The following is a 13,566-nucleotide window of genomic DNA, read 5'->3' on the forward strand; positions in this document are numbered from 1 at the left end:
AACAATTACTTCTAAAACATGATCAACAGGTGGCGCAACCCAAAAATCAATTCATTTTGAGACAATAATGATGCAGATAACAAAAAAGTTTAAATTATGATTAAAAAACTACATACACGTTGTTTTTATGAGTTTGAAGTTAAGTAAAGCCTCACTGAGCCCGGTCCTGATTTTTGTCGAATTTAAATGCTCTGTTTCAATGAAATTAACAACTCAAGGCTAAATATAAATTTTCAGTCGACTTGATAGAGAATTTCAGGACTTATAGCCGAACGGAAATTCGAGAAATTTCAAAAAACACTGAAGAAACCTATATATAGGGTGCCCCAAAACTATTGAAACAAACGTCATACCACGATAGAGTAGATCAAATACTATCGAATGACACCAACATTAGTTGAGCGAAAATGTACGGTTTCTGAGAAAACCTAACCTAAAGTTGCCGATTTTCGAACTATTTTTTCAATCACAAGGCAAATTTGTGATTAAGGATAGCGTTTTTACACCATATTATCACCCCTGTTTAATCTGAGTATTGAAAATCATGTAGAAAAAACAATTGTTTCAATTAACATCAACTTAGGTCGAGACTTAGGTTATGGTTATCGATTAACTACTTAAAATAATTTCAATTAGGGGAGATAAAACAATAATCTTAGTTCAATATAATTTAGAATCGATATCCTTCTTCACAAACTGGCCCTGTTATTAAGAAAAATAGTTCGAAAATCGGGAACTTTAGGTGTTTTAATAAAATTCTGATTATTTTGGAAACGGTACGTTTTCGTTGAACTAATGTTGGTGTCATTCGATAATATTTGGTTTACTCTATCGTGGTGTGACGTTTGATTCACTAGTTTTGGGACACCCTGTATATGGGGTGATTTTGAACTCCGCACAATGCCCTCAATTCACGGTTTTCATTTGTCTGTTTACTCGTGAAACACCCTGTATACTCCTTGTACTCTGAAAATTTTGAAACAAATGCCTCACCCTCATATGAAAATTCAAATTCTTCTTGTTGTGAGAAACGTTCATCCAGAGACTCTGGTTCATCCCCCCGACCCTGGTTACATTGCCCGTTGAAAATGAAATCGGCATCTGTTTACTGCAAAACACGTGTTAATGCTGATACGAAGGGTTCAAACTTCTCTACCTGATTCGAGCTTTTTAGGAACGAATGGCTCAAGATGAGTTCGAGTAACATTTCGTTTTGCGTGTTATATTGGATAAAATTGAATTTATGCCATGGACGATTCGAGAATTATTGATGTCCAGAATGCTCTAGAATGATGAAAATTTTCAGATTTCATTGAAACTCTTGCGGAAACTGTCTCGTATATTGTCAAGTTTAGATTTTAATTCATTCAGAACTTTGAAGTTCGACAAATAATGATGTAAATAATTCAATATTATATTTGCCTCAAGACTCGAAACTTTTCGAGAAACGATTTATTTAATTATTTGATGACGAATAAATCAATTATGTGTGTTGATATTATATTTTCATTCATTGAAGAATATTTAGAATAATGAAGTTCAACAAATGATACGAACAAGATACTTATTCAATTAACCTCATGATCCGAAACATTTCAGAATTTATTTCGTGTTTAGATAATCCGCTGCATATCGTTGTTCACAATACGACTGTCAATTTAGGACCAATTATAGAACGATTTAATTAATAGATCAATAGCTTTCGAAAATGTTGGTCAGTCTATGACTGACAACTCATTTTGTCAAATGACGGATTTCAGTATCAGACTGCTATATTAGTATGATGAGAGTTCAAAAAAATTTGTATGGACTACAGAATTCAGATGGTTGATATTCCGTGTCGCTAACAGTCAATCACATTTCCTTCAGCGTAGTTGTTGTTTTGAAGAAAAAGTAGTAGATTCTCGCAAAATCCGAAACTCTACATGTATAGCAGTTGTTCAGTTCGGGATTAAAGTTTGTCCTAGATTGATTTTGACATTTCAGTTCAGTTCTGTCAGATCAATCTAGGATCATCTTAAATCTCGGCCTAATCCTGAAGTGATCAACCGGGCCTTATAGTAATAGCAACGTAGCATTAATTAAGTCGGTACATTATTGTTATAATACTAATTTTTTATAGTGGAGAATAGTGGATTCTCCTCGGTAGTTATTCACGAAATTCATTTTATTATGTTTTTTTAGGGTGAATCGGCCCGAAATCTTGGATCCCCCCGACCTTCTAGTTTCGTATACTTCTATGACAATAGCATAAAAACTCAAATTTCAACATTTTCACAGAAATTTTTGAATTTAAGGGAGAGACACATTGAAAAAATCGATAGCAATTTACCGCCTAAACTACGAGCTTGCCGAAGTTGAAACTGGTAACAATCTACTCAGTGCTTCTGTAAAAAAAATTAAAACCTGTGAACTCGTCATCGCCTTCCAAAGGCTGTATTTTGGAAGGGCTGTCGATTTGGAAGAAAATTTATAGGAACTACCCCCGATTATTTTCATTAAGGAATCATCTCCCTTAGTTCTTCGCATTTGTTCATAGATATCCTGTATATAGATATATTTTATCTATGTACCTACTTATTTTGGATAGTAGAAGTTTAGTTTCGAAGACCAAAACAAAAATGTCAATTGCACCTGATTTGTTGATTATAAGAATCATTTATTTTGAATAATAAAACAGCATGCGAAAATACTTAAATTAACTTTTGTCTTTCTCCTTTCATCATGCCTCCATCATAGTGTCCGCTGTTCATCATAGCTTTTGGGAATTTACCAATCAATCATATGTATCCGAGTATGTATCTATATTATTAAATTCATTTTGTAGATTCATCATGTCTTGACAAGAACATGGTTGCAATTTCAAAATATGTTGACTCGAGGCCTTCTAAAGACTTCAATTTTGTTTAATTTTTCCCTTACATCCTTTATGATCTATCGAAAAATGAAATCTGTTTTGAATAATTCTTCATAAAATCTCACTTGTTTCGATATAATTGGTAATTTTCTTTATGATACATCACTAAAAAATTCAAACCAGAGAGATGGTACGGGTTTTTTAAATTTTCGGGAAAATCCAATATTTCAAACATAATCGATAATATGAGAGATGTTTCCGAGCAAAGTATTCCTCAAAATCATTGAGCAATCCGATTCAAAGAAAATATACAGAGCGTTCGATCTGGAATAACACATCAATGACCAACATTGGGTTCAGCCGACGTTCATTTCTTTTATATTGTAAAATTTATCGCATTTTTTCTCTCGATTCTGAAATAATTTGAATTAATCTGAAAATGTTCGGAATCGCTTATTCTCATTGAATATTCATCACTATCTATTACGGTAGTGCCGATCCTAGCAGGTATGCAGCGCTTGTCCGGCACGCGGTCGCCCAAATAAAAGGGATGGCCTCAGACAGCCACCTTCATTTGTCAGTCAGTGTCAATTATTGAGTATTACTTTCTAACTCCAATTATCCAAATTTTGAATGAGACGACGAAAAATATTAAATGAAACTGAATTTTTCAATCTTGTCAAATCGAATATTCCTTGTTCCCTTTCACCGAAAAAAAGAAAAACAAAAGAATGCTTGCTTCAGAAGAACGTGATGTAAAGATCGAACAAACCACCATCTGAGAGCAATTATCGTTATCGATAGGGACTCGAGATAGGAATGTCTAGGGTTTGTAAAAATTACCAGATTTTGAAATAGAATCGCGTGGTCGTAAAAACAAAAACGGCTAGGGTTCAATTATGATGCTTCCTAAAGTTACTGCATGCGTGTACTTAAAAATGTAAATTGCATTTTTATTGTGTAGATTAGATAACATAAAAATCTGTAGAGAAGATGTCGGAGGGCAGGGACATCATCATCCAAATGGGAGATTATAGATTCTCATTTACAGGGTGTTTTTAAAGTTTGAGTGGAGTGGAAATTAAAACAACTCTATCTCCTGAACGGAATCGCCTATTCATCCGAAATTTGGAATGGAGATAGTTTCCATGAGGTTCCAGAAAACTGCAATCAATATCATTCTTTTTGCAGGACAGTAAATTTGGACAGTCGTTGTCGTTAAAATTTCGCGAAATCACCCAATGAATTTCATGATTTCTCGATATCTGCGTAAACTGTAAATTTTATTTATTCAATTTCTTGATAGTGACAATAAGTTTTTTCTCGTGTTGATATTTAACATTCTATTCTTCTCATACCGAAGTGAATTTTGAATCTTTACGAATTTAATCAATTAAATATACATTATTGAATGTTTATTCCAATTTTCATTTGATCCAATACAAGAAAAAATCAAAGGTGCGGTGCGTTCTATAAAATAACATCAAATAAAATCATCTCTGCAACCAAAGATGTAGGAACAATTAATTCTTTAATGCAATTCATTAAGATATAAAATTCACTTCATCATGGGATGAAAACGATCACTTTATATTTTATTTTTACCAATTAAATTACTTAAAAATAAATAATTGTTGAAGAACCATCCTCGAGTTACTCTTCAGAAAACTGATCTAAGTAGTCGATCAAATGAAAACTAAAATTAACATTCAATAGTGATTCAATTGATTAAATCCATAAAAATTCAAAATTCACTTCGTTATGAGATCAATAGGATGTTGAATATCGACACGATAGAAAAAATTATTGTCGCTATCAAGACGAAAAATCAGTTTCTGGAACCTCATAGAAGCTATCTTCATATCAAATTTCGGATGAATATCTCCGTTCAGGAGATAGAGTGGTTTCAATTTCCATTTAAATTTGAAAAACACCCTGTAAATCAGAATCTAGAACTCTTAGATACTACATGTGGGGGTTCTTCGTAATCCTCGAGGTGTTCTCTATCTCACATTAAAATGTTTTTCATCTTATCTGGGACACCGTATATATGTAAAAAAAAGTATATAATAATAAAACAACAAAAATAACATAGCTCAGCTGAAGGCCCAGGTAGGTAATGAATTATTTCGCCAAATTCAGAATTATAGAGATATATTGAATTGATGTGACTGATACTGGATGAAGATCCACAATTGAACTCAAAATAGATAATACGATTTTACAAAATTAGTTTTGAACCACGACACAATAACATCTTCAGGTGGGTGAAGGTAAGCTCAGTTTACCCAGTAGTGGAATTAATAGTATTCCAAATCTTATGACCATGAAGGTCTTTCGACTAGGTTCGGCCTTCCAAGTGAAGATTCTTCTGTTCTTCAGTTGTTTGAGAAACCCTCATGTTGGGGAATCATCTCCCATAGATAGATCAGTGGTTATTCATTAGAAAATAGGAAAAAGAAATTCAAAAATTTCTCACACTTCATTGAAAATTCGTCAATATTTCCTATCAGTGGTTATCAAACCGGCCGAAACAAGGCAACATTTGGCCCGATAAAATCATGCAGAAACCAGAGACGGAATAGCTTGAAATATCTCCAATTGTACAAATTCGTGATTCGTGTTGGCGTAGATTCAGGGTTTTTAGCCCGATATGTATTTTAACAAGTGTTTGAAACAATGAATAATTTTTCTCCTGTTGTGTTATCTTGCAGGTAGTTGTACATTCTTGACAAAAAACTATCTGGTATCATCCATTTAAGCCGTTTCCCTACATAGAGCATTACGCTCTTGTGAGTGATACACTTTTTGTAGTGCTATCGATGTTGATATAAATGAATATCGAAAGTTCGAGCTGAAAGAAAGTTCCTCATAGTATATATAGATATAATTTACCTCTAGGTGTACCTAGAAAAGCTCCTTCCTGTTATTCTATGTTCTAAGAACATTACTGATTTATTCGTTATTCTAATGAGTGGTATTATCTATATAGATCATTTTCATAGAAAGAATCACTATTATGTACAAGATTCAAATCGATTTGTTTTCAAGTAAGTAATTAAATCGCCAAATTCAGAATTATGGTGTTAGCTTGAGATGAAAGAAGTTCAACGGATGCATAGATACACACGATGAAATGTATACAGTCATAATCCCATTCGAGAGAGCTAAGATTGGTTTTCTTTCACGTGATTCTTTCCCCTACAAAAGAATGCGATAAAAATTGTTGAGATATGCCGCCTGGATTGCAATTATGGAGGAGATAGCGCGCTGCGCCTCTGTTTACTTAATTCCTCCGTATACTGATATTCCGCCTGTCTACATCTGCTTGTACGGTACAACGTTGCCATTTTCGGAGGTGCTAACCAGCAAAGAGTCCCGCAGAGCAATTCTTCTATATACAGCTCGGCACACTAGCGCCAGTGATATACACTCGAACTAAAAGATTGTTCAGTACATAAACGGGGTGCGATGTGACCTCAAAACGATTTTTTGATATGTTGATCCCTGAAGCCTCCTGAATCTAACAAGCTAAAAAACAAGGCAAAACGATGTCACCTCCGATTTCGGAGGTGACATCGATATATATGAGGTAAGAGCGTTAAACGAGTTACTATTTTGGAGGTGGTATTAACACTTTATAACTATATATATATATATATATATATATATATATATATATATATATATATATATATATATATATATATATATATATATATATATATATATATATATAGAAGAATCAATCTATACAGAATATAAATTAGGGCACAAAAGAAGTAACAGCAATAAAAGCCTACCCATATCTGGCACAAACTACCCTCCAGTCCTCTTAAAGGAACATGACAAAATCCTAATTATACATGAAAAGTTGCGTAATTTAAATTGAAAAGTGCCTGTTCGAACATTTTCTCACAAAATAGTGAACAATGATATGAATTATATGCGTTACTTCTTGCTTCGCCTGTATATAGAATTAACAACATAACAACAATAAATAGTTATTAAGAGCTGAATAGCATTTTCCATTTCTTCTGTTGCAGAGCTCGAAATTGCATTGGGCTGCCTATCAAAGTGACTGGGTAGGATCTCCTATGAGTTTCCAGAAAAAACTCTGTGTTTTTATGCGTAAGACCAAGGAACCTATTCAAATTTATGCCCTATCGTTTTTTCCTCTGAACACAGTTACGTTTACTTCGGTGAGTCAGTATTAATTTGAAAAGATTCACATATTTCATTGGATTTGTGCAAAAGTTAATTCATTCATAAAACTTAATGATTGCACTTACTGAAAAGATTTAGGTTCAAAACAATGAAAGGGATAAATGGAAAGGAAATGTCCTGGGACTAAATTACCTGAATTATTATGTAGAGTGAGATTTTGACTTGTACATATATTTTAACTGTAGATTTTTGAGGTCAAAAGAATCACTTTTTCGCCTTACCAATTCCTCCGATTTGACCTAGATAAAAAATAAAGCCAATTTAAGTTTTCATAATGAGCTATGCCACTCCTATGGAAACAAAATTCCCTTCAGAATATCAAGCCAAATCTATGAAATCTTTAATCTGTGGAACTTTTAAACAGAATTGCATTCAGCCCAAGTACTCGAATTTCACAGACAATTTTTATCCAGATAATATGAGAAATACTTTCATTTTCCAAAATGGCCAGGGTCAGATATTTATTACTGAGCGTTCAACTCACTTTGATCTGCTTATTTTTATGATATGTAATTATTGTAATGGTCATAATGAAGAAACTGAAAGATTTGTGTGAGATTTTGTGTTCATCATCCATCCGATAAAATCCTTTGTGAGATATAACTGATAATTACATTTTTTTAATATGGATATTCAACAGCCTGTATATTTTCAATCGAGCGGAAAAAAAATAGTGAATTTCCTGTTAAAATATATGTGAAAGACCAAAACTCACGTCTTTTGTACTTTTCAAACACTGTGTAGGTATATCTTATTATAATATGAACATATCAAAATAATTTAAAATTATCTGGTAGTAAGTTGTCACAAATCTCTCGACTCTCGCAATGAAGGAAGGGGTTCACTTTCAAATCAATTTTAATATTTATAACCATTGTAAAAGGCAAAAGCTAAGGGTAGATAGAAGACATAAAGGTGAGTCAGAATAACCTATATTCAAAGAGTCTATCTCTCTCTATAATCAAAATACTGAGTGTTTTACTTATTTTCTCCAATTACCCATAACTTTAACCTAACCTATATTCAAAAAGTCTATCTCTCTCTATAATCATGATGTGTTTCACTTATTTTCTCCAATTACCCATAACTTTGGAACCACCCTATATATTTTGATGATATTCGATACGTTTATTCTCAGCAACAACTAGTTTATACTGACATAGTAATTGATTTTTTTTAGGGCCGGCCTAGGAAAAACTTGATAATATAATTGAACCCAAAAACACTCTGTATATCAAAGTTACTTATATTTTATATGATATTCGAGAAAAGGAGGAAAAACTGAAAGGAACAAGGTATTTCTCGTACTTCAGCATGCGATTTCAATACTCATAAACCTAGTCAAATCGGAATTTTCAGACAACGTAATAACCAAGATTTTATATAACACAGTCTTATTCGATATTTTAGCTATTTTAATTGATTTTTCAGCTTCTCATCAGGAATGCACTTACTTTTTGGGTCACAAACTTGGACCGATTTGTAATTTGTATTTGGATTAATTTGTGATAATTTTAAATAATTTTGGCACTGAAAAAGTTAACATTTACTTGTTAGATATACGACTTCTGCTTTCGTAGTGTTTCACACTAATTTCGGCCCAAAAAGTTGAATTGGTAAAATTAATGAAAACCGAATGAAATTAATTTGTTTTTTTTAAATCGTGGTTACTATGTTGTCTGGATATTCATATTTGACTAGATCAATTAAGTATTGATTTTTTTTTTTTTTTTTTTGGTGTAGCAGGGGGAAAATCTGCAAGACAGACGAACCACCCTCATCTCCTGAGGGGGAACAGTGTGGGGTTTCTCACTCTCCTGAGCTCGAGACCCACTAAAAACCCTACTGCTTCTTGAATTTTGGTTCCGGGCATTTGCCTATAAACCGTTCATCTCTTGGTCGGTTTTCTTCTCGCACACTATCGTGCTGGGATTTATGTGTTTATCCTCTATTGGATTAACACTTTATTGAATTTTTCAATAAGTTTCTGTTGTTATTTTAATCTCTTTTTAATTGATCTCTTGGTCTCCTTCGGTAAATTCGCATTCTCCTTTTGTCTTCCTCTGGGTCGTAGTCCACTAGTCTCCTGAGTTCTTGATTCGGATGGTTTTTCGCTGTTTCGAATAATTTCTCTGCTTTTCTGTTCATGAATTCCGTTATGGTTTCCCATTTCAGGTCCTTATAAATCTGTCTATTCCTGACAAACCAAGGTGCATCTATTGCACATCGTAGCAGCTTGTTTTCAGTGGCCTGAATTCTTTTGATATGGCTCTTTGCCGCGAAACCCCAGGCAACTGATCCATAAGTCAGTTGAGGCCTAGCAACGGCTTTGATTATCTTCAATTTTGTCTCTTTCGACATGTGGCTTCTTCTTCCTATCAGAGGATAAAGTCTATTCATCGCTGCTTTCGTTTTGTCGATTGCTTGTTTGATATGACTTTTCCAAGTAAGTCCTTTGTCAAGTGTTATTCCTAAATATTTGGCTTCATTTTTCCAGTCGATTTCTTCGCCGTCAACATCCAGTTTCGTTGTGGGTCGCAGTCTTCTCTTCTGTAGTAATATTGCTTGGCTCTTTTGTCCATTGAGCTTGATTTTCCACTTTATGCACCAGTCATTTGTTTCGTCAATCGACTCTTGTAGAACTCGTTCTATTATTTCAGGATTTCGGTGTCGAGTTGCTATGCCTGTGTCGTCAGCATATAACGTTAGCATGGTTCTTGGATTTTTCGGAATATCGTGGATGTATATGTTGTACAGAAGTGGCCCAAGTACTGATCCTTGGGGTACTCCAGCCTCTATATCTCTTGTTGAGGAGCATTCTCCTCCCACTTTCACGTAAAATCTTCTATTTTTGAGATAATTCCGTATCAACTTGCATATTTTGATCGAATATCCAGCACATCTCATCTTATATATTAATCCTTCATGCCATACTCTGTCGAATGCTCTGGCGACGTCTAGTAAAACAAGACCTGTAGCTTGTTTATTTTGGAATCCCTCTGTTATGTACTCTGTGAGCCTTAATAATTGTTGTTCTGTTGAATGCTCTCTTCTGAATCCGAACTGTTCTGGTGGAATTAGTTTCAGATTTTCGGTTTCCTCATTTAGCCTCGTGGCGATAATTCTTTCTACTACTTTTCCTAAAGCTGACAGTAGACTTATCGGTCTGTAGTATTAAGTATTGAAACTGCATTTTCCTTTAGTTTTTCTTTTTTCGATTATCCTATCAAATTCAAGGAATTGTGAAATTGTTTTTTTAGGATAAGCTTTATTTTTCAACTTTTTCTAGGCCGGACCTGAAATGAAAAATAAATAAATTTCTATAATTGTTGAGGAGAATAAACGCACTAAATATCATCAAAATATATAATTGAAGGAGTTACCAAAATCAATAGAACACCTTGTATCTTGGTTATAAGGAGAGAGACTCTTGATATAGAAGTTTTTCTGACTTACCTCAATTTACCCTTAGCTTTCCCCCATTTATGTACCTTGTATAACATTATTTGTAAGAGAAAATCTGGAGAACAGAAAATGTCTTAAATTCAAAGTTTACAATAATTATTTTGGTATAATTGAGTATTAAGCACCTATGGGGTGTAGTGTGAATAGTGGCACAAGCTGGCAACTTCTAACAAGAGTTGGCTTCTTATAATGTGTCGAAATTAATTTCAAAGAAGCTTCATTCATTATTGTCAAAATTGAATGTCGTGGTTTGTTCAGTCTCATTGGTAAATAATTCTTTTCACGTTTCAGGTCATGCGTTCTTCATGGTCATTCTTTCTGCTTTTGCATCAAATAAATGAATGAAGATTGAATAAAGGAAATATATAACATCATCAGCTGACCACCACATATGCATATTTACAAGCAAATTACATAGCACCAAGGATTTGGACCAGAAGTTTTTCTCAAAATCAAATGGACAGATTTATTTATAAATATAGCTTATACACCAATAGTTCATTTCAATTCATTATAAGTAATAATATATATTCTTATCGGCAAAACAAAGCTATTGATTCTCGAACAGTTTACCATCATTTTCATTTCTCGTTCAGATAATGGAGGGAATTTTTGTCGAACAAATTGATTGAATGCCAAAATTCGAAAGTGTTATTGCATTTCCCAAACTAATAAGTTATAAAATTAAAAGACTCACCTACCTTCTACTTTGTTGTTTGTTCAAATATGCAAGCAGAAATACGAAGGATTCTTCAGCGATGAAAATTAATAGAGGTAATTCATATAATCTTTTTCGAAAGCAGCCTCCCTTCCAAAATGCTTCCCCTAAAATATGTTAACGAGTTGACGGTATTCATTTTTCACTGTTCTGACAAACACAGGGTAATAATGTACAGGGTGTTCCAAATTTGATGTCCAGTAGGGGATCTCGGAAATAAGAATGGCTAGAGCAAAACCATCGACACATTTCCTAGCTCTTTTCAGAGAAACAGAGAATGGTGAAAACCTTAGCTTCCTACGATCCTTTGTTTTTGAATTATTAGCAAAAAATGAGATTTTGACGATTTCGAAAAGTTCTCATAACTCTTTAGTCTTCGAAGATACAGATCTGAGACTGCACTTTTTCACGTAGAACCCACTAACGAGCTCAAAAATTTTCTTTTTGTTCTAGATTTCGAACTATAGGCAAAGTTTTGTTTTTTTAAATGCAAACTATTATTGAATTTGTTATTTTTGAATTGTAAAAAATCGTTTAACCGTAGATTCTACGTATAGTGCCTGTAGATGGTTCAAGTTTCAGATCTCTATCTTCAAAGATAAAAAAGTTATGAGAAATTTTCCCATAAAAATCTCAATTTTTGCTGATAACTCAAAAACGATGGACTGTAGGAGGCTAGGGTTTTCACCATTCTTTGTTTCTCTGAAAAAGAGTTTTATCGGTTCTCCTCTAGATCTTCTAGTTTATCAGATTCTCTCACTGGACATTGTATTTGGGACATCCTGTACAGGGTGTTTCACGAATAAACGGGTAAACGAAAAACGTAAATAGAGGGCTTTAAGCTTAGTTAAAAAACACCTCATTTGAGTCTTCGCTAGTCCGTTTTCCATATCAGGGTGTTTTCCCAAATTTCACGAAGGTTGGTTTCGCCATAACTCTTGAATTTTTGATCAATTCGACTGAAAATTAATTATCAGTACGAGTCAAAGTCTCACTCTGTATATTGCTCCGAAGACCAATAGGAAAATAGATTTTCAGAAAAAAATTGTTATTTCTGAATAAGTTTCGTCAAGTGTATCTAGTTCCTCACGCAGCGAAGGTGTCATTTCAGATAACATCTAACTTCCTAAGCGCCAGTATATCGATAATAAAATTTTAGGTCACTTCTAAAAGAAAAACCGACCCTGTTGTGATCTGAAGTGGTCAATAAAATGTTATGATATTTAATTGAGCAACCCAACGTCAAAGGACCGACTTGGCACAAAAACAATGGACCACCCGACAAAAGTATCTAAGGTACAAAGAGCGGTATTTTCGTCACTACCACCTCACAACCTCCTAATGGCCGAACAAATAAATTCGTCTGATATATCGAGAACTACAAGTTGACACGTTTTATCATGGAGGTGAGAAGTGACAGATCGAGAGTTTTAATAGAATTTGAAGATGGCCGCTCACGTTTCAAAATATTTGACACGCCACCGCTTACATGGCTGTACTACATAACTACATAGTAAGTTAATGTACCGAAAGGTTTTTTCTGGCTTTGGGGAACCACCCAATATTATATGCTATATGAAAGGAATGTTAGGAGCAATTAATTGAACAAAATTTATTACTCTGGAATTTGAAATATATAGTTTTATTTCAATCAAAGGAATAAACAAGATTTTATATTTTAAGTTGGGTATAACGCAAAAAATTTAAAATTTAATTAATTAACCGTAAGAAGAATATAAGAATAACTGATTGAAGAAGTGAACACTCACAATCGGGTTGTGGTTCTGGCAGCAATAGAAAGATAGAAAATTCATAGAAAATAATATTCACAATCAATCACCCTGTACTTACATTTGAAAATGTATGAGTAATCCAGTGCTTCGCCGAAAATCTATCAATTCCATGAGATGAAAATATTTGTATATCACAGTTGAATAGTTTATGTCAATACCATGCTCAATAGAGTTTATACAGATTAAAAGGTTGAATTTGAAAGTTTTTTTTTTGTTTTGATCCTTGAAAATAAACTTTCATCACATAATCTGAGGAGGAAATGCTTCGGTCTTTCTCCTGTCCATAAAATGTGTAAATAATATTTCTTCAGTTTTCTTATACTATTTTCGGTATAGTGTATCATTATTTGGATTTTGACTTTCTCTCTTATTTCTGTAGATATTAAAATTTTTCGTAATAACTTTTGTTATATGTTACATATTTATTGCTGCTTCATTATTTTTATTGACATAAAGATCGAATAATGGGATGCAGCCATTAATTTATTACTTTTACTCTTTTCTCT

General features: G+C 33.5%; 1 protein-coding gene across 1 annotated transcript in view; it reads left to right on the top strand.

Annotated features, from left to right (window-relative positions):
- The window catches only part of LOC123322777 (odorant receptor 4-like), a 47,602-nt gene extending 36,671 nt beyond the window's left edge, over nt 1-10,931 (top strand). The window contains exons 5-6 of the mRNA XM_044910794.1: nt 6,904-7,059; nt 10,841-10,931. Coding sequence (XP_044766729.1) covers nt 6,904-7,059; nt 10,841-10,894 — 210 coding nt within the window. The 3' untranslated portion in view covers nt 10,895-10,931. The remainder of the gene's footprint in view (nt 1-6,903; nt 7,060-10,840) is intronic.
- The last annotated feature ends 2,635 nt before the right edge of the window (nt 10,932-13,566 follow it).

This window comes from Coccinella septempunctata, chromosome 1 (assembly GCF_907165205.1).
Source record: "Coccinella septempunctata chromosome 1, icCocSept1.1, whole genome shotgun sequence".
In the NCBI taxonomy this organism is placed as follows: Eukaryota; Metazoa; Arthropoda; class Insecta; order Coleoptera; family Coccinellidae; genus Coccinella; species Coccinella septempunctata.